Consider the following 22,222-nt stretch of genomic DNA (forward strand, 5'->3'; position numbering starts at 1 on the left):
TTTTTGTTCTGGCTTTTTTCACTGGGGACATGGCAGTGAAGCCGACAGTCCTATCCCAGAGTCCAGTGACCCCAATAACCAAGAAGGTGGGGCTGCTGTAGGAGACGCTGAGGCTTCCTGAGATGGGGAGCCCTCGTGGGGGAAAGGCAGTTACAGGTGGACGTTTTATGTCTGAGACACCCCAGAGGATGCCATCCATGCAGGAAGTGCACCCGCCTTTGTGAAGTTCAAAGGAAACAGCATTCAGATAAGAAATGCGAGTGTCTGTGACACACAAAACAGAATTAAGCATGGATACGATGACCTGGGGATACAGCTTAGGAGAGAGGAAAAAAAAGGGCCAGGTCAGAGCCTTAAGAGCCCCTCCTGTTTTAACATCTGGAGAGGGTGAAGGAGCAGCGAAGAAGTAAAATCTACAATGTTCTGTGCTTAAGATGTGTATACTTTGAAGAAGAAGCTACAAGGCAAACCTAGGTGTTTCTAAGTGCTGAATTAGGCTTACAATATTACACAGGTGTCAAAGAAAGAAACGGAAGTGGTCCCTTTCACAGTGAAAAATAAAATTAAAGATGTGAAAACACTTCAGGCAGTGCCCGTGTGGGTGGAGAGGGGCAGGGGAGGCGAAGGGGTGAAACAGGAGGGAGAGTAGGGAGAGAGAGGGAAAGAGGGCAAGAGAAGGAGAGGGGAGAAAGAGAAGAAGGGAGGGAAAGAGGAAGAAATGATCCTTAATGGAAGCAAAACTCCAGGCCGATTAAGAAAATCAAACCGGGGCGCCTGGGTGGCTCAGTCGGTTGAGCGCCGACTTCGGCTCAGGTCACGATCTCGCGGTCCGTGAGTTCGAGCCCCGCATCGGGCCCCTGTGCTGACAGCTCAGAGCCCGGAGCCTGTTTCAAATTCTGTGTCTCCCTCTCTCTGACCCTCCCCCATTCATGCTCTGTCTCTCTCTGTCTCAAAAATAAATAAACATTAAAAAAAATTTAAAAAAAAAATGTTTAAAAAAAAAGAAAAGTCAGACCATCAGCTCGCAGCTCCTCCACAGAGTCTCCCGTGGTTCTCTTGATCCCTAAATCACAGGCAGAGGAGAGTCATATGCTTCCTCCAAAGCAGCAGAAGTCATGGCTTCTTTTGCCAGTTTGTATTGGTCAATTGTCTGGGAAGTTTGGAGGAGGGTTCAGAATGTTTTCTCTTCCACTGAAATAGGGGTTTTGCCAAGATGGGGTGGTGGCGGGCACTCAAATGTTTGCTGAATGAGTAAGTAGATGAACAATGGTTCTTTTGCTTTAGAAAGGTTACTGTTCTGCTTTTAGGGCTTTATTAATGAAAAAATAATTTTTTAAATCTTAAAAACCTAGATTCTTATGGGTCATCTCAGATACCAGGTATTCCTCAGAACAGATCAGGGGCACTATACTAAAAGACAAAATCATGAGATGAAATTACTAACATATTTCAAATCCCAAAGACAAAATAGCCAATAAACTGTTAAGAAGAAGTCCAGTCCTAAATGTACTGAAAGTAATAAAATAGGAAACCATTACAGGTCAAGTCTACTTTGACTTACCCCAAATTAGTTTGGGTGACCCTCCCATTCACTCCCATTGCTGTGTTTTTCTCAGTATAGCATATGTAGTTGCCTCACCAGTCTCTCCACCTAGTAAGCCACAAATTCCCAGAGGACAAGGACTGCATCTCATTCCCACTGTGTGCCCAGAATCTAGCACAATGCTCGGACAGGGTGTGACCTCAGACTGCTTGTTTAACAGACACATCATCCTGCAGAACAAATAAGGAATAGCATCTACAGAAGAGCTTTGGCTCTGGAATAAAGCAATAGGAGGGTACATTTTAGTGTAGGAGATTTAGGGAAGAGAATAATCACAAAAAGGGAACTGCATTTATGAAGGCAGAGTGGACTTAAAGGTAAAACTGAGTGCTTGGTTTGTAAGACAGGTGCAGTGGTGAACAAGGAAGTTCAGAGGACACAGCCCCAGAGAGACAGGGTCCACTCTACTGTGCCAAGTGCAGAAAGTGAAAAAGGCTTTCAAGTAAGCCCCAGGAAGTCACAAAACATGGCATGCTAACTGAATCCTATGGACCTTTGTGGGAGCTTCCAAATCTCTCTCACTGAACAGTAGCATGACATAGCATTTGGCTGTGACAACTACAACTACTGGTGAAAACAAGTAGGTGATTGAACAGAGCTCAATGATCTTTTCAATTTTTGAAGATTTTAGTTTTTAATGGCATTGATTATATTAAATGAACAAAATGAGTGAGCTAATGTTTAGATCGTGACTTTCATTTGTGTGAAAATTAATTCTTCAGGTAAAGATCGAGGCCAGGTCAAGCAGAATTTCAGCCAGATTCTGTCTGTCCTTGGGACCCCAGATTGTGTATTTTAAGGATGACAACTAACTCTTTTCATTTTCCATCAAGAGGAGCTACACTTGCAGTGGGCATAGCATAATGTATAAACTTGTCAAATCACTATGTTGTACACCTGAAACTAATGTAACATAGTGTGTCAACTATACTCAAAAGAATTAAAAAGTAGAATCATAAAATGTGTAATAAAAATGAACTAAGAGCAGAAAACTAAGACTGGACCTAACTAAGCTTCCAGATTTTTAAAGCATGAGAAAAAGGAGGTTGTGAAACAACATTCACCCTACACCCTAAGACTCTACTCCTGTCCATAGATAAAGTAAGCAAATCTCTCCCAGCTCCCCACTGAAACAGATTCTCACTAGCTCAATGCAAATGGGTGGCCACTCAATTTTCTTCTTACTTACTTTATACCATAGTTGGTAGACATTAATAAGCATGCTAGATGATATTTAAGATAATATTTAATGCTAAGGAGAAAGGGGAACCCTGTTACATTGCTGGTGGGAATGCAAACTGCTATAGCCACTCTGGAAAACAGTATGGAGGTTCCTCAAAAACTTAAAAATAGAACTACCCAACAACCCAGCAACTACACTACTAGGTATTTACCCAAAGGATACAAAAATACAGACTGAAAGGGGTACATGCACCCCAGAGCCCAAATGTCTGTTGACTGATGAATGGATAAAGATGTGGTCTGTATATACAATCTACTACTCAGCCATCAAAAAGAATGAAATTTTGCCATTTGCAACAACCTGGATACAACTAGAGGGTATTATGCTAAGCGAAATAAGTCAGAGGAAGAAAATACCATAGGATTTCACCTATATGTGGAATTTAAGAAACAAAACAAATGAACATAGGGGAAGTGGAAAAAAAAAAGAGAAGGAAGCAAACCATAAGAGACTCTTAACAATAGAAAACAAATTGAGGGTCGATGGAGGGAGGTGAGGGGGTGGGCTGAAATGCATGATACTTATTAAAGAGGGCACTTGTCAGCTCAGAGCCTGCAGCGTGCTTCGGATTCTGTCTTCCTCTCTCTCTGCCCCTTCCCCACTTGTGCTCTCTCAAAAACAAACTAAAAAAAAAAGGGAGGGCACTTGTTATTGATGAGCACTGGGTGTTAATATGTAAGTGATGAATCACTAAATTCTACTCCTGGAACCAATATATGCTAACTATATGTTAACTAACTAGAATTTAAATAAAAATTTAGGGGGGAGAAAAAAAGGAACTTGGTTGAAATACAAATTCTCCAAAAATAAATTTAATGCTAAAAAAGAACCTAAAAAATATCATTCCATGTCTGATCTTCCATTAGGTCTAACTAAAGGAATTAGATATTACAATACACTCCATTACCAAGGGAAGCAGGTTGTTATGTTATAAGCTCCACTTAATAGCATGCAATTTAGCAGAACTTGTCAGTAAGGCCATATTCAAGGGTCAGCTGCAATTTCTTTACTAAACTCCCAGCTGGGTATTTTAATTCTCTGCCAAGTAAAATAATAATTGATTTTTCCTAAACAATATTCCTACACTATTCATTGCTAATAGGACATTCTTGCTCAATTAAATTTTCAGATTTAAATTCATGAGGACTATCCTAAGGAGTCTCTAGAAAATATAGGTTAGTGAGCAATTAGAGTTACAGAGTATTCAGTTGATCACACACAATAAAACTGTTCAAAAGCATGGGGGAGGAATAAAAAGCAAATACAAATACATATATACCAAAATCTTGATGATACTGAAATTATTCCAATCCTATTTTAAAGAGTTAATCTAGAACTCCCAAGGAAGATGGGGTAGGAGGACCCTAAGCTAACCTCCTCCCATGGATACAACTAGGTTAACACCCACATCAGCATAAATAACCCAGAAAACAACCTGAAGACTGGCAGACCAAACTCTCAACAGCTAAATGTAGACAAGAGGACACATCAAGAGGATAGCAAGGGCAGAGATGCGGTTGGGAGACAAATGGACTTGTAGGACTGTCCCCAGGAGGGAGGGGCACGTGGGCATAGAGAGGGGAGAGAAACAGAACCTCACACCAGGGAGCTTGCAGGCGGAACTCACAGGGGAAGACAAACCCCAGTAACACTGGGCTTTGAAAACAAGAGGGGCTGAATTTTGCAAGTTCTTACAATCAGTGGGGTTTAACACCACCTTCAAAATCAGTGGGTTCAGCTCTGGGAGAGCAGAGGAGTGAAAGGAAACTGAGTCCCTGCCCTTTAAACAGCACAGTAAACAGCCCCATGGAAAATAACAGCATAATAATTGCAGTCTGAAAAATGCCTGGGGCATAGGGGTGGAAGATTTGTTTACTAACCTCAAGCATGTCCGGAGGGCAGAGATCCTTGGGAGACTTCTCCAGGAACAAAGGAGCTGAGGGAGGGGGGCATTTCCCTCCCGTGCTCCCCAGCATAAACACATGGACACCTGCTGGAACCGCACAGTGCAAACATTCTCCACCTAACTTGCTCACTGTGTGCCCCACACTTCCACATTCTCCTGCAGACATGCCACCTCCAGCCAGGCCTCTGCTCCAGATGTCCTCCCACAACAGACCCAAGCAAACCTTGCTAATACTGCATGTCCTGAGCCCAGGTGCTTCTGCAAATCTACCCTCTCCAACCTGGCAGGCCTCAGTCCCCGAGGCTTAGGTCCCCTACCTTAGCGGACCAGCACAAACCTTGCTAACAATGGTTATCTGCACCTGTGTTCTCCTGCCGTCTTGTCCTCTCTAATGAGGTCTGGCAGTATGCAAAGAGCCCCAACCAGGACTAGCACAACCCCAAAGTGACTGCTGACCCAGGAACAGGGAAGATAGTCACACATACCAGTTCGACTGTGGCCCCAGGAGTGGGCTGAGGGCAGACATCTGGTATGACTGCAGGTTCCCCCCCTCCACCAACGAAAATGTCTCTGGCAACAAAACAGGGAAAGCCCACTGCTGTTCGGTGCTACTACATCTCTGGCAAATGTTTAGTCTGACTCAACTCAAGCCCAAGGCAGTCCCAGACTAGCCCACTAACAACACAGGGACTAAGCCTTCCCAAAACAGGCAAAGAGAGCCATTGTAGACAACTAGACTGAAGGCAAAAGCGGCTTAGCCACAACAGCAGGGCACACAAAACACACATGGGAGATACTCCTGAAACGCCAGATTCTGGTGACAGAGGACATTGCACTTCAGGGCACTACAGGACCTCTTCTTCAAAAGGCCACTATTTTCAACAGCAGGAAATGTAGATGTACTTTCCTAATACATAGAAACAGACACAGAGAGACAAAATGAGGAGACAGAAGAATACGTCCCAAATGAAAGACCAGGACAAAATCACATCAAGAGACCCAAAGAAAACAGATAATAAGCATGATAGAAAATTGAAAATAATGGTCATAAAGATACTCACTGGACTTCAGAAAAGCATGCAGGACTTCAGTGAAACCCTCAACAAAGAGATAGAAAACATAAAAAAAAACCCAATCAGAAATGAAAAACTCAGTAACTGAAATTGAAAATACACAAGATGGAACAAATAGTAGACTAGAGAAAGTAGAACTGATGAGCAACAAGAGGACAGAGTAATGGAAAGTAATCAAGCTGAACAGGAGAGAAAAAATAACAAAAAAATGAAAATAGGTATGGGGAATTCAGTGACAACATCAAGCATAATAACACTGCATTATACAGATCCCAGAAAGAGAAGAGAGAGAAAAAGAGGGCAGAAAATTTATTTGAAGAAATAATAGCTGAAAACTTCTTGAATCTGGGGACGGAAACAGAAATCCAGATCCAGGAGGCATAGAGAGCCCTCAGCAAAATCAACTCAGAGATCTAGACCAAGACACAGTAATTAAAATGGCAAAAAGTAGTAATAAAGAGAGAATGTGAAAAGTAACAAGAGAACAAAGACTGCTACATATAGGGAAACCCCATTAGGCTATCAGTAGACTTTTTAGCAGAAATTCTGCAGGCCAGAAGGGAGTGGCATGATATAATCAAAGTGCTGAAAGGAAACAACCTGCAGCCAAGAATACTCCATCCAGCAAGACTATCATTCAGAATAGAGGGAGAGATAATGAGTTTCCCAGACAAACAGAAGTTAAAGGAATTCATGACCACTAAACCAGCCCTCCAAGAAATGTTAAAGGGGACTAAGGGGATTGTTTTGAATGGAAAAGAAAGACCATAAGCAAAAGTAAAAAAAAAATAAAATAAAATAAAAATTAAATTAAATTAAATTAAAAAATGGCAGCACAAAAAGCAGTAAATTAAGTATATTTATAAAAATCAATCAAGGGATTCACAAAAGGATGTAAAGTATACACCATATACCTAAAACATAACAGGGAAAGTAAAGAATGGGTTCAAATTTAAGTGATGATCAACTTCATACAGACTGCTATATGCAGAAGATGTTATATACAAATCTAATGGTAACCATAAATCAAAAACTGGTAATAGACATGCAAAAAATAGAGAAAGGAATCCAACACACAAAAGAAATCCATATCACAAAAGAAAGCCGATAAATTATGAGCAAAAAGAGTAAGAGAAGAAAGGAACAGAGAAGAACCACAAAACAACCATAAAACAAGTAATGGCAGTAAGTACGTAACTTTCAGTAATTACTTTGAATGTAAATGGCCTACACACTCCAATCCAAAGACATAGGGTGACAGAATGGATAAAAAACCAAGACCCATCTATATACTGTCTACAAGAAACTCATTTCAGACCTAACAACATATGCAGATTGAAAGTGAAGGGATGGAAAAGTACTTATCATGCAAATAGAGTGAAAAGAAAGCCAAGGTAGAAATACTTACATAGGACAAAATGGAATTTAAAACAAAGGCGGTAACAAAAAACAAAAGAGGACACATTTATAAAGGGAAAAAACCCAACAAGAAAATATAACAATTGTTAATATTTATGGACCATACATGGAAGAACCCAAACACATAAAGCAGCTAATAACAAACATAAAGGAAGTAATCAACAGTAATAACAATAGAGGATTTTAATACCCCACTCACAGCAATTGGTAAATCATCTAAACAAAAAATCAACACGGAAACTAGCTTTAAATGCAATATTGGACCAGATGAATCTAACAGATATATTTAGAATATTCCATCCTAAAACAGCAGAATACACATTCAAGTGCACATGGAACATTCTCCTGAATAGATCATACATGAGGCCACAAAACAAGTCTCAACAAATTAAAAAAGATCAAAGTCATACATGCATCTTTTTTTTTCCTAATGTGTATTTTTGAGAGAGAGAGAGCATGAGCAGGGGAGGGGCAGAGAGAGAGGGAGACAAAGGATCTGAAGCAGGCTCTGCACCATTAAGAGCATCTTTTCTAACCACAGCATTATGAAATTAGAAATCAACGACAAGAAATGTTCTGGAAAGAAGAGAAGTTAAAACAGGTTACTAGACAATGAATGGGTCAACCAAGAAATCAAAGAGGAAATAAAAAAAATACATGAAGATAAATGAATTTGAAAATACAATGATCCAAAATATCTGGGATGCAGCAAAAGTTGTTCTAAGAGGGAAGTTTATAGCAATACAAACCTACCTCAAGTAGCAAGAAAACCCTCAAATAAACAACCTAAATTTACACCTAAAGTAACTAGAAAAACAAGTACAAATAAAACCCCAAAACAATACGAAGAACTAAATAATAAAGATTAGAGTAGAAATAAATGCAATAGACACTAAAAAACAACAGAACAGATCAATGAACCTAGGAACTGGTTCTTTGAAAAGATCAACAAAATTGATATACCTTTAGCCAGATGCACCCCTCCCCCCCCCCAAAAAAAAAACAGTGAGAAAGACTCATATTCAGAAATGAAAAAGGAGAAACAATAACCAACACCACAAAAATATAAAGAATTATAAGAGAATATTATGAAATATTATAAAGCTAACAAACTGGATAATGTAGAAGAAATGGAAAAATTCCTAGAAATGTATAACCTCCCAAAACTGAAACAGAAAGAAGTAGAAAATTTGAACAGACCAATTATCAGCAATGAAACTGAATCAGTAATCAAAAAACTCCCAAGAAACAAAAGTTCAGGACCAGATGGCTTCACAGGTGAATTCTATCAAACATTTAGAGAAGAGTTAATATCTATTCTTCTTGAACTATTCCCCACCCCCAACAAAGAAGAAGAAGAAGAAGAAGAAGAAGAAGAAGAAGAAGAAGAAGAAAAAGGAAAGATTCCAAATTAATTCTATGAGACCAACATTACTCTGATTACCAAAACTAGATACAGACAACACACACAAAAAGAACTACAGGCCAGTATCTCTGATGAACACAGATGAACATAGACTCCTTAACAAAATATCAGCAAACTAAATCCAACAATACATTAAAAAAATCACTCACCACAATCAAGTGATATTTATTCCTGGGAAGCAAGGGTAGTTCAATATTTGCACATCAATCAATGTGACACATTACATTAGCAAAAGGAAGGATAAAACTTAAATGATCATTTCAAGTCATGATTAAAAACCCTCAACAAACCTCAACATAACGAAGACCATATATGAAAAACCTGCAGCTAACATCACCCTCAGCTTTTCCCCTAAGGTCAGGTAAAAAACAAGGACATCATTCTCATGTTTATTCTACATAGTACTAGAAGTACTAGCCACAGCAATCAGACAACAAAAAGAAATAAAAGGCATCCAAATCAGTAAGGAAGAAGTAAAACTTACACTATTTGCAGATGACATGATACTATCTATATACAAAAAACCTCAAAGACTCCACCAAAAAACTGCTAGAACTGATAAACAAATTCAGTAAAGCCACAGGGTACAAAATCAATGTACAGAAATTTGTATTGTATTTCTACATACCAAGAAGGAACCAGCAGAAAGAGAAATTAAAAATCCCATTTACAACTGCACCAAAAATAGTAAGATACCCAGGAATAAACCTATCCAAAGAGGTAAAATACCCCTACTCTGAAAACTATAAAGAAACTGAAGAAATGAAAGAAACTGAAGACGACACAAAGAAATGGGAAGACATTCCATGCTCATGGTTGCAAGAACAAATATTGTTACATGTCTATACTATCCAAAGCAATTTACATATTTAATGCAGTCCCTATCAAAATATCAACAGCATTTTTCACAGAACTAGAACAAACAATCCTAAAATTTGTATGGAAACACAGAAGACCCCAAATAGCCAAAGCAATCGTGGAAAAAAAGAGTAAAGGTGGAGGCATCACAATTCTAGACTCCAAGTTATATTACAAAGCTGTAGTAATCAAAACAGCATGGTACTGGCACACACACACACACAAAGACACATAGATCAACAGAACAGAAGACCCAGAAATAAACCCACAATTATATGGTCAATTAATCTTCAACAAAGCAGGAAAGAATATGCAGTGGGAAAAAGACAGTCTCTCCAATAAATGGTGTTAGGAAGCTGGACAACCACATGCAAAAGAATGAAACGGGGCCACTTTCTTACACCATACACAAAAATAAACTCAAAATGTATTAAAGACCTAAAACCGTAAAAATCTTACAAGAGAACACAGACAGTAACTTCTTTCACATCAGGCATAGCAATTCTTTTTTTTTTTTTTTTTTTTTTTTTTAAGATATGACTCCTGAGGCAAGGAAAACAAAACCAAAAATAAACTCTTGGGACTACATCAAAATAAAAAGCTTCCACACAGTAAAGGAAACTATCAACAAAACTAAAAGGCAACCTATACAATGGGAGAAAATATTTGCAAGTGGCATATCTGATAAAGGGTTAGTATCAAAAGTATATAAAGAACTTAGAAAAACTTCAAACCCAAAACCAAATACTCCAATTAAAAAATGGAGAGAAAACATGAACAGACATTTCTCCAAAAAAGACATACAGATGGCCAATAGACACATGAAAAGATGCTCATCATCACCTACCATCAGGGAAATGCAAACCAAAGCCGCATTGAGGTACCAACTTAAACCTGTCAGAATAGCTGAAATCAACAATACCGGAATCAACAGGTGTTGGCAAGGATGTAGAGAAAAAGGAACACTCATGCGCTTGTTGGTGGGAATGCAAACTGGTTCAGCCGATGTGGAAAACAGTATAGAGGTTCCTCAAAGTGTTAAAACTAGAAATACCCTATGATCCTGCCATCACGCTACTGCATACCCAAAGCATACAAAACACTAATTCAAAGGGATACATGCGCCCCAAACTTTATTGCAGCATTATTTACAATAGCCAAATTGTGGAAGCAGCCTAGTGCCCCTTGATTGATGAATGAATAAAGATGATGTCGTGTGTGTGTGTGTGTGTGTGTGTATGTATGTGTGTGTGTGTGTATATATATATATATATATATGGCATATATATATGTGTATTGCATGTATACATATATATATTGCATGTATATGTGTGTGTGTATACAATGAGATATTATTCAGCCATAAAAAAGAATGAAATCTTGCCCTTTGCAATAACATGGATGGAGCCTAAGAGTATAATGCTAAGCAAAATAAGTCAGTCAGAAAAAGACAAATACCATATGATTCCACTTATATGTGGAATTTAAGAAACAAAACAAATGAGCAAAGGGAAAAAAGAGAGAGACAAACCAAGAAACAGACTCTTAATTATAGAGAACAAACTGATGGTTCCCACAGAGGAGGGGTGCTGGGTGAAACAGGTGATGGGGATTAAGGAGTGCACCTACCATGATGAGCACTTAATGATGTATGGAATTGCTGAATCACTATATTGTACACCTGAAACCACTATAATACCGTAAATTAATTAACTGGAATTAAAATAAAAACTTAAAAAAAAAAGAACAAGGAAAATCTGAGAAATAATTACAGACAAGAGGAGCCTAAGGAGACATGACAACTGAATGTACTGTGGTATTCTGGATGCGATCCTGGAAAAGAAAAGGGACAATGGGTAAAAACTAAGGAACTCTGAATAAAGCACGAACTTTAGTTAATAATGTTTCAGTATCAGCTCCTTAACTGGAACAAAATATCATACAAATATTAAGCCAATAATGTTTCTGGATGTTATATAATATTATAGATGTAATAAACTGGGTGTGAGATATATGGGAACTCTGTACTATCTTCACAATTTTTCTATATATCTGAAATAAAACCTTACTCAAGAAAATATATCTATAAAAATTAACATACCAAACAACATACCAAAATATATGCAATGAAGCTTAGAGGGAAATTTATTAAATTCCTATATTAAAAAAGGAGTATCTCAAATCAATAACTAACCTTCCACCATAAGCTATAATTTCTTTGGTTAACTCCCACTTGGGTATTTTAATTCTCTACCAAGTGAAATAATATACAATTGATTTCTAAATAATATCTGTAAGAAACTAGAAGAAAAAGAAGAAGAGCAAACTAAAACTAAAGCAAGCAGTAGGAAGGAATTAATATAGAGAGGAAATAAATGAAATGGAGAATAGAAAAATAGAAAATCAATAAAACTGAATGTTGGTTCTTTAGAAAGATCACTAAAGGGGCGCCTGGGTGGCTCAGTCAGTTAAGTGGCCGACTTCGGCTCAGGTCACGATCTCGCCGTCCGTGAGTTTGAGCCCCGCATCGGGCCCTGTGCTGACAGCTCAGAGCCTGGAGCCTGTTTCAGATTCTGTGTCTCCCTCTCTCTCTACCCCTCCCCTGTTCATGCTCTGTCTCTCTCTGTCTCAAAAATAAATAAACGTTAAAAAAAAAAAAAATTTTTAAAAAAGAAAGATCACTAAAATTGATAAACCTTTAGTCAGACCAACCAAGAAAAAAAGAAGACTGAAATTAGTAAAAGCAGAAACAAAATGAGGCATTACGACAGATTTTACAGAACTAAAAAGAATTTTAAGAGAATACTATACACAACTGTTATCCAACAAATTGGATTAAGTTATGAAACAAATTCCTAGAAAGACACAAACTGACTGAAGAAGAAATAGGTTAACTGGAACAGACCTATAAGGAAAGAGATGGAATTCCTAATATAAAAACTTCCAAGAAAGAAAAATCCTGACCAATGACTTCAGTGGTGAATTCTAACAAACACTGAAATAAGAATTCATACCAAACCTCAAACTCTTCAGAAAAACAGAAGAAGGAATGCTTCCTACAAATAGAGATGAAAAAATCCTCAACAAAATACCAGCAAAGCAAATCCAGCAACACATAAAAATAATTGTATACCACAACCAAGTGGGATAATCTATCCCAAGAATGCAAGGTTGATTTTAACATATCAATAAAGAACAAAAACCACATGATCTCAGTACATGCAGAAAAAGCATCTGACAGAATCAAATACTCTTTTAAGAAAATACTCTTTTAAGAAAAAAAACACTCCACAAAATTAGGAACAGAAGGGAACTTCCTCAATTTGACAAAAAGCATCTATGAAAATAACATCGTATTTAACAGAAAAAGACTGAAAGCTTTCCCTTTCCCTGTTAGGTCATGAATAAAACAAGGATGTGCACTCTCACCACTTTTATTCAACAATAAGCTAGAGGTCTAGCCAAGGCAAATATGCCAGAAAAACGAATAAAAAGCATCCAGCCTAGAACAGAAGAAGTAAAGTTTGCAAATGACATGATCTTGCGTGTATAAAATTCTAAGGAATCTAATAAAACACTGTTAGAACTAAAATAAGTCCAACATTGTGGGAGGATATAAGATCAATTTACAAAATTAAATTCTATTTCTATACACTACCAACAAACAATCTGAAAATGAAATTAAGAAAACAATTCTACTTAGGAATTGCATGAAACAGCATTAAATACCTAGGAATAAATTAAATAAAGTATAAGACTTATGCACTGAAAACTATAAAACTGGTGAATGAAACTGAAGAAAATCTAAATGAAAAGACACCCCATGTTCATGGATAGTAAGACTTGCTAGTGTTGGCCTAAAATATTTCCCAAATTGATCTATGCATTCAATGCAGTCCCTGTCAAAACCCTAGATGGTTTTGTTTGTTTGTTTTGCGGAAACTTAACAAGCTAACTTTAAAATTCATATGGAAATGTAAGGGTCACAGAACAGCCCAAAAAATCTTGAAGGAGAAGTACATAGTTGGGAGAGTCTTACTTTCTGACTTCAACTACAAAGGTATGGTAATCAAGACAGTGTGGTATGGACATAAGGAAATACAGATCAATGGAATAAAACTGAAACTCCAGAAATAAACTTGCACATTTATGACTGATTTTTGACAACAGTGACAAAACAATTCAACAAGGAAAGTGGAATTCAACAAATGGCAAGGGGAAAACTAGATATCCACAGCAAAAGAATGAATTTGGACCCCTACCTCACAAAAACGAGTTAAAAATGGATCATATACCTAAATGTAAGCCTTAAAATCACGTAACTCCTAAAAGAAAATACAGGAGTAAATCATATCACCCTGAGCTCTTCAATGATGTCTTAGATACAACACCAAAAGCACAAAAGATAAAACAAAAATATATATATAAATTGGGCTTTATGAAAATGAAAACCTATGTTGTAAATGATACCTTTAAGAAAGTGAAATGACAACAATAGGAGAAAATACTTGTGAATCATTACATGACAAGGGACTTGTAAGCCAGAACATATAAAGAACTCTTAGAATTCACTAATACAAAGACAATCCAATTTAAAAATGGGCAAAGAATCTGAATAGACATTTCTCCAAATGGCTTCCTCTCTCCCTCCCATAACCCATCACTGCCACTCTCTAGATAGAACCATTCTTGTAGACAACACTCAGTCAGGGGCTTGGCTGGGTAATGTCTCCAGAGCTAAAGACTTTGCCACCCTCCCTCCAGAAAGCTTACCTAAATAACGTAAGCAGTGAAACAGCAGAATAGGAGTTAAAGTTATAAAACGCCCGGGGTACGGGAAGACTACAGCAAATAGCTACTGAATGCTCCCCGTGTTTCAGGCAAAGTGTGAGGTACATCAATACCACTTTTATTTACTTCAGCAGTAGGTAGTTATTACTATACTTACTCTGACATTTAATAAATATTTATTAGGTACCTGGCTGTGTTCCAGATGCTGGTCATATTGTAGTGAACAAGAAAGACAAAAAGATTTTTTAAAAAATCTTAATCATAAAACTTACAAACAAAATAAGATAAATGAGTAAAACCTAAAGAATGTTAACTGGTGAGAAGTGCTATGAAGAAAAAGAAAGCAGGAAATGATGAGAAGGGAATGTGGGGGGCGAGGAAGCAGGTTATAGAACTACCCTTTGAGCAAAGACTTGAAGAAAGGCAGGGAGGCACCACGTGCACATCCTTCAAAGAGGATTCTAGGCCCAGATGGTGTCACGTGCCCAAGTCCCAAGGCAAGTACTGGTATGTGCAGGAAAGACCAAGAGGCCCAGATGGAAGAGTGGTAGCAGCTGAGCTGAGATGAGAGGTGGCCTAATCTTGCTACAGGTCATGTAAGGGCCTTCTCTTTGTCATCCTCAGAGAAAGATGGGGAAGCACCAGAGATTTTGAGCAAAGGAAAGTACACAGTGAGAAAAACAATGGCTCAGGACAGAGCCCTGGGCCCCTTTCAAAGGAACTGAGCCAATCACTGAGGAAGGCCATCAAAATTCATCCCCTCTCCAAAATCTAAACTAAACACCAGAGGTTCAATTAGCCAGTGTTGGGCCTTAAGTGAAAAAGTGACGGAGAGTCAGGGTTAGGCCAGCTACTTCCCGGCCACATCCATCTGAACAGAAGGCAGCCTGGAATTTAGTACTGGTAGACCCAAAGGGTGGAGCAGAGGCAAGAAGAGACAGCCCCAGAGAAAGGAACCTGCTGTTGATCTCATTATAGGGTGAGGACAGGCATGTATGGGACTCCTGAGCCTTCCAATAAATCTCCTGCCTTAGCCTCTTTGTGTGGGCTTCTCATCCTCATAATCAAAATCCTTGGCTTAGACAGGGAGCTATGGTTTGTTATCCAGGTACCACACAGGGGACTGAAAAGATTGTTCATGGCTCTAAGTATAACCCAGCTGCAATAAGTCCTGAGGGAAAGGATGGGCTGTATGGAGGGGCAGTTGGGCACCATAGCCTTCTACCCAACCCCAGCTTTCCACAGCTGTTGTTGAGAATATTACACAGTGCCCTTATGTGAAAACATTAGAGATCATCAAGGTGCAATATTAATTACCTCAACCTCTTTTTTAAAATGTGTCAGTATCAATAACACATATCATAGCTTTTAGAATATTCTGCAAAGCTAAAAAATATATTCAGTGATATTTAGTTATTGTTAATGAAGCTATGAAATATCTGCTTCAAGTTATAACTCCATTCTGGGTATTTGAAGGTCCTGGAAGCTCTCTTACCACAGGGAGGCTGCAGTTCTGTTCTTCGTGGGCAGCAGGACCAGAGAGAACTATTGTCCTTCCCCTACCACCCACCTCCTCCTGGGTGGCATGCCAAGATGCCAAGAGAATGCCCAGGAGAAAAGTAGAGATTAATGCATCTCTGTCAACTCTAGACTGAACCTGTTCTAAATGGCTACTTCTAATTCCAAGGGACACAAAGAAAGGAAGAATTATCATACAAGGGTCTTGCCCAGAGCATGCATCTATCTGCCTTCTGCCCACAGGTGTGCAGGCTGACTCTCAGTCACAAGAGAATCAGTCTGCAGTGCTGTGCCCACTATGTGGGACCCCAAAGCTGCTCATCTTTGAACTGTAGCTATCAAGACCCCAGTACAAGCTAATCTCCTGCTAAGCCACCAGTTTATCTATCCGGACGAGTGAAGATGTCAGTAGTTACAATTACCAATAAAAATGTACCACTCCTACAGTACTCTAAAGACATGAACTAACCAATTGTCCCCATGACCCTCTGGGGGAGAACACTTTAGATGTTCTCTCAACATCTGGGCTGAAACTGGGGAAGCGGCAGGGATTAAGATCTCAGTCCTGTGTCCTCCACAGGACACTAGCCTTCTCTTAACAATCGAGTCAGAGTCAGGCCATAATTTTCGTAGGAATTAAAGGTAAAATATGCCCACCACATTCCATCTCAGCAGCTTCAAGATAAATCTTTTTCATGGTATGAAGTTTAGTACTAATCTCATCCATGGTTTCATCTGGTTTTCCTACCCATCTTTTCTCTTCATCGTCATTTCCCTTTTCAACAATTTCAACCCTGTTTCCCTGCAGTTTGTTTTTTAAGAACTTGAAATCCTTTGGAGGAAGAAGGCTAAGCAATAAATATACTTCTCAGATATGACAGAAGAACGTAGAATCATTCTAAATCACCCAGCAATTACTTAATGAATGTCTGTTTTACCCAGTAGGTGGCAAGTTTAGTGAGAGAAAGAGTGAACAAACAAATGGATGAACAAATGAATGAATAAACAAACAGGTTTACTGTTGAATTAGCTGAAGGGCACAAAGCTCTTAGTGTGGCAGAGATACAAAAGGTCCTTGGGTGGCCTGCAAACTTTCTATTAGACAATAATCTCTTCTCAGAAACAACAGGGAATGGCATTCTGATCTTCCTCTGGTATGGCTCATTCACAGGCAGAGCTAACTTCTTATCTGAGTTGCACACAACATAAAGGTCAGTGAGAATGGGTTCCACTGTCAAATCTATTTCCCAAATGAGAGCTGACCTAAATAGCCCCTAAAGTTTTAAGAATCTAAGTAAGAATATAGATATTTATCTCTTATTTGAGTCTTAAAGTGCAGATTATCTCCAAGTTGTCTTTGAATATCTTACAGATGCATTATTATCACAAAAATCACAAAAGAGAAGACAGTAATATATAGCAGGCATTCATATAGGATGTATATGTTCTTCATCTCTAATTCATGTCATTAAAACCTTTGTAGGGAATCAACAACAGGAAATCTGGATGTTAGCAGGAAGTGAGTGGCTTTAGTTCTTATTTCTCTTTAGCCCAAGGTTTTACTTACCTGCATTTAACATTTTGACATTTACTGGCTCTGAAGGTGATTTTACCACTGACTTTAGGTGGGGACTGTGGAACAGACTTCACTCCCTCTATTGGGAGATCCATTCTCTACTCTCCCAGAAAAAAAAAAAAAAGACAATCTTGAAGGCAAAGATGTGGTTTCCCTAGGGCACCTGGTGAGATCCCCTGCTTGCACCCCACCCCAGTGGACTACAGAATGGCTGTGTCATCGTGAAGGCACTCACCAGGGTGACAATGGCACATTCAGCCGTCAGCTGAGCAGCACTGAACAGTGTCCGAACAAACCGGTAAATCTGCTTCTGCTCTGGGTTGTGTTTGTCATAATCTGGTGGCACTTCGGATTTCTGGGGAAGGAAATGTTTTCAGATGACTGGCCACCCAATAAAAACAAAAGAGAAATAATTAAACAACATCAGAAGGTGGAGATTACCGAAAGAGGGTGAAGGTTTTCATCAAAAATATCTAAGAGCATCCTTCCATCTGGGTCCCTGGTAGGGAAAATAAAAGAAAATGGAGTTTACTTTCTATAAGAATGTCATTCAAAATAAAATAAAAAAATATTTTGACTTAGTATGTTTTAAGAAACTGATGTCAGTGTTAAATGTAGGAGATGCTATTGGCTACCCATGAGCAATAATTTTTCTTATGTACAATATTTAATCATTTTTGTTTGAGCAGTCTATGAAATAAAGGTTATGAACCACATTTAATTGAATTAACCTAAGGTAAAAAAATCGAGATTTTCATTTTCTGAGTTTTCAAATGAACCAAATCTAAGCAAGTGATAAACTTCTTTAAACATCTTCTTTCTGAGCAAAGGCTGATGGATATGCTTAAACCATTACTATGTTGTAGTTGATAGGAAAGAAGTTCAAGGGCAAAAATGAACATTCAGTGTGTCCTAGAAACTAATTTGAAGTTTTCACAACATGCAACTTTAAACACTTTGTTAATTAAGAGTTTCAAAATTTTACATTGAAAAACAAGAGGTGACATGTAGAAAAGCTTAATTCAGTAACCTATAAACCTATAAAAGAATGGCTCGTTGTTACCAGGGCCAGTAAATGCCATTTAAAGTGATGGCTTTCCCTGTAGGCACAGTGTTTTGAGCGGGGCTCTGTAGACACCAACCATACTTCACCAGCAACAGCTCTCCTTTCATCTGTTTTATGTCACTTGCCTTCGGCCTAAAAACTATTCTTTAAAAATCAAATTTGGAAACCATTGCTTTTAGTAACATCATATAATTCCCACAGTCTGTGCTTCCAATGCTGATTAGGCTTGTGAATATCAGAAGGGTACAGACCTGTCCCTAACATATACCCTTTGTAGCAAACACTACAAACACTATTTCTGCTCTACAAATTTACTGTCTGTATAAAAACAGAAAGAAAGAGCTTAACAGAACAACTCTGTTTTCATTACTATGTTTACACAACAGAAATTATTTTTAAAGCTTTGGGCATTCATACCTGTGCTCATTTTCACTAGCCTACAGGAAGACAGGCAACAAAGATTTAGATAAGCCTAAGTAAAAGAAAGGTTCAACTAGGCAGGACTTGCTAACAGGGTCTGAAAACATAAAGACAGCTCCTTCTGGGTGCACCCAGTTACACTTCTTTTATAACGACCCGGCGAGTAAGAATCAGCTGGTCCCTCATCTCACTAACAGCCTCTGCAAGATCTTCAAGGGGCTGTGTGACAAAGCCTGGCCCTGCATCCCATTTCCTTGGGCAGTTCACTCCTGTTCAATATTTCTGATGAATGAGAGACCCTAAAAAGCTATTCAGCATTCTAGAGAAATATTCACCAGAAGTAACTTTAAAAATGAAAATATAGGATCAAAAATATAAAATAAGGAATAAGAATTTAAGCTAAAATGACTCTGGGAAAAAAACTGACTCCTCTGAGAAAATGGATTTTCCTCTCACTTTCATTGAAAGCTATGTATCCCAGCTGAGCAGCACCCTCTCAATCAAGCTACTGGATCTATCACCAGTTCCAGAGGTTAGCCCAATATGATTTATCAGGAAAAAGTCTGCATAGTCATGCCGCCTCTTTCCAAAGGCCTTCAGGTTACAATCTGTGGGCTTATCATGCCTGTTCACAAACGCTCACTTTTTTTAGTTGGATTTTCTCCACTTCTACTCACTAACTTTTGTTCCATTTTATCACCATTACCCCAGTAGATTATACGATTTAAGGTCTCAGTATATTGCTTAGGTTCAATCCCCAATTCCCCAATTTATTAGCTTTGTACTCTTAAGCAAATTATTTCTCTGTGCCTTAGTTTCTTTACTAAGATAAATGGAGATAATATCAGTATAACCTCACGGAACTGTTTTATAAACTAAATGAGATAATGCATATAAATAGCAACCAGGGTAGCCAGAGTAAATGCTTAATAAAGATGGTTCTTATTACTTTCAGTTGTGGCTACAAATTAACTTTGAGATGCACAACAGTCTAAGAACTGAGAAATCACTGACAGAGAGATGCTAATGCAAAAGTGGTTTGAGAACACATTCAAGTTTCACTAGTGGTATTATAATGTTATGTAAGACTTAAATGTTTAAAAGTCTGAATTGTTATCTTAGAAACAGGCAGCAAGACCAAATCTGTACTTTCACTGATAAGTTATTCTGGGCAAGGTTCAAAGTTCCACTATGCTCCATTTTCTAAGTTCTTACATCCAAAATTCTCAAGCACCAGAAAGAACTTGGGAGTCACAATTACAGTACTGAGAAAGGTCACTGCAGAGAACACCTTTCCAAGGGTTTGCTTCCAGGTATTTGTGTTTTCCCATAACATTGTTCATTCATTAGATGCTCTGTCATGAAAGCTCCACTTCTCTGACTTACCACAACTCTCCAATGTCCCCTTTGTAAAGCAGACTGACGATGATGTGGCTCCCCTCACTGAGAGCCATGCTAACCATGAGGTGGCTGTGCTTGTTCCCAGAATTGGTTCACACCAGTTGTACTTGTTATATTCATGTAACATATGAAAATGTTATATATCAATCAATGAAATATGACTGCAATGAGAGTGGCTTTGTTCTTCTGAAAATAAAGAAGGAATGCTTTGGAAACACCCAATAAAAAGTTATCACTAAAAATAAATTTGTTGTAGATTATGTGTGGTCATAACCTGAAAGAGTCTACACTCAAATTATTTTAGAAATGTCTTAAGTTTTGTCACTATTGACTAAAAAAAATATGGAAAGGATGAATTACAGGTGTGGCTTATAAAATAAAGTCACTTTGGTACTCTAACCAACGCCCCAGACTCAAAGCAAAAGTTTTGACGCTGCATAAAAATATGGCAACGAATGTACTTTTTACACATTTTATGTTGAGATAAGATGTTTAAAGTAAATTTTTAGAATGATTTTCCTATGATTTCCTGTTTCAACTGACTTTAAATTAACTAAATTGTCTCCAGATTCACTTATATCAGAGAGAAGGATTCTACTACATTAAAATAGTTTATATCTAAATTTATACCATAATTTCTTCTACTGATTTAAAATTATAAGCATTTTTTTCTCATGTTGAAGTTGCACATAGTAAATTTTTAAAATAATTTTTATAAAAGAATGTTTAAACAAATTATACAGGAAATCAAGAGTGAAGAGGAAAGCTGAGCATTATCAAGATGTGTTCTGTTTTGCTGGCTTCAAACACAAACACCCATTTGGTCTCCTCTGATTGAGAAGCAGTTTGGCACTTACCTGGGAAGTTTTGATAAATTGTACTAACTCTAGAAATTCCAAGAAAACATGACTAGAGAATATAAAGGCTGAAGCAAGTAGACATAATAGGGAAAAAAAAGAGAGAAAAACATAGTAGGAGATAACGTGTAATGTTTTTAGCACAAAATTAATCATCCACATACCTGTTTTTGATGTGGTAATATATTGCGAGAGCTACACTGTAAAATAAAATGCAGGGTTCAATGTTTCATAAGCGTATCCAAAATGTTATATATTATCTGTCTAATCATAAAATATTTAAATTTAAGTAAGAGTCAAACAATCCATCTCAAAAGTCCCAATTAAAGCAGAATGCTGATCAAGAAATCTCTTTAAAAAAAAAAATCATTCTTCAAAGTAAATCAATCTTGTACTCATTTCCAGCAATTATTAAATCTTTTCCAGAAACACCAAAACCTCAAGAGGTATTTAGAAACAAATTCTCTTTCTACTTGAAATTTTTAGCTTTCTTCACTTGTAAAATATAGACACTATGTAAAAACAGGTAGTGCAAATCAAGCACCTTTAGAAATTTCCAACTTATTACCTCCCAGTTTAGAAAATTTTTGGTTTATTTATAACTACCAGAAAAAAGTGAGTATCACCCACAGTGGTTTGCTGTTCTTTTCTCTTACATCAGTAACCTCTTGGCAATCCACCTAACTTATTCATTCACTTGCTAAAATAGTAATATAAATCCTATTTGTAACACTACCTTAAAATTTTTATTTAACATTTTAAAAGATCTGAATTTAATGAAGACACTCCCTTCTCCTGAATATTTTTTTTTCAAATAATGCTTTTCTGATTAAAAAGGCGTTATATTCATATTGTAGAACTTCTGGGAAATATAGGAAGTGTAAAACAAAAAGAAAAAGTAAACCCTTTGCCCAAAGAAGACTACTTGAGATATGCAGATATCTATTTCTCTCAATTATATGTGTAAACAGGTTTACATCCTACTTTTGTCCTCATTAATATTTTTCTTACCATTAAAGTACGCTTTAAAAACAGGACTTTAAATGGCTGATTATATTCCATTTA

The 22,222-nt window shown here is 37.6% G+C and overlaps 1 protein-coding gene across 4 annotated transcripts in view; it reads right to left on the reverse strand.

Annotated features, from left to right (window-relative positions):
* Positions 1–22,222, reverse strand: part of CCNY (cyclin Y) — a 315,204-nt gene that overhangs the window by 16,531 nt on the left and 276,451 nt on the right. For all 4 annotated transcript variants that reach the window (XM_053895290.1, XM_053895289.1, XM_053895288.1 and 1 more), the window contains 3 exons: positions 21,322–21,357; positions 17,855–17,912; positions 17,649–17,768 (listed from right to left, as the gene is read on the reverse strand). In XM_053895290.1, coding sequence (XP_053751265.1) covers positions 17,649–17,768; positions 17,855–17,912; positions 21,322–21,357 — 214 coding nt within the window. The remainder of the gene's footprint in view (positions 1–17,648; positions 17,769–17,854; positions 17,913–21,321; positions 21,358–22,222) is intronic.

The sequence above is a fragment of the Panthera pardus genome, unplaced genomic scaffold (genome assembly GCF_024362965.1).
Source record: "Panthera pardus isolate Hobbes unplaced genomic scaffold, ASM2436296v1 HiC_scaffold_6, whole genome shotgun sequence".
Taxonomy (NCBI): Eukaryota; Metazoa; Chordata; class Mammalia; order Carnivora; family Felidae; genus Panthera; species Panthera pardus.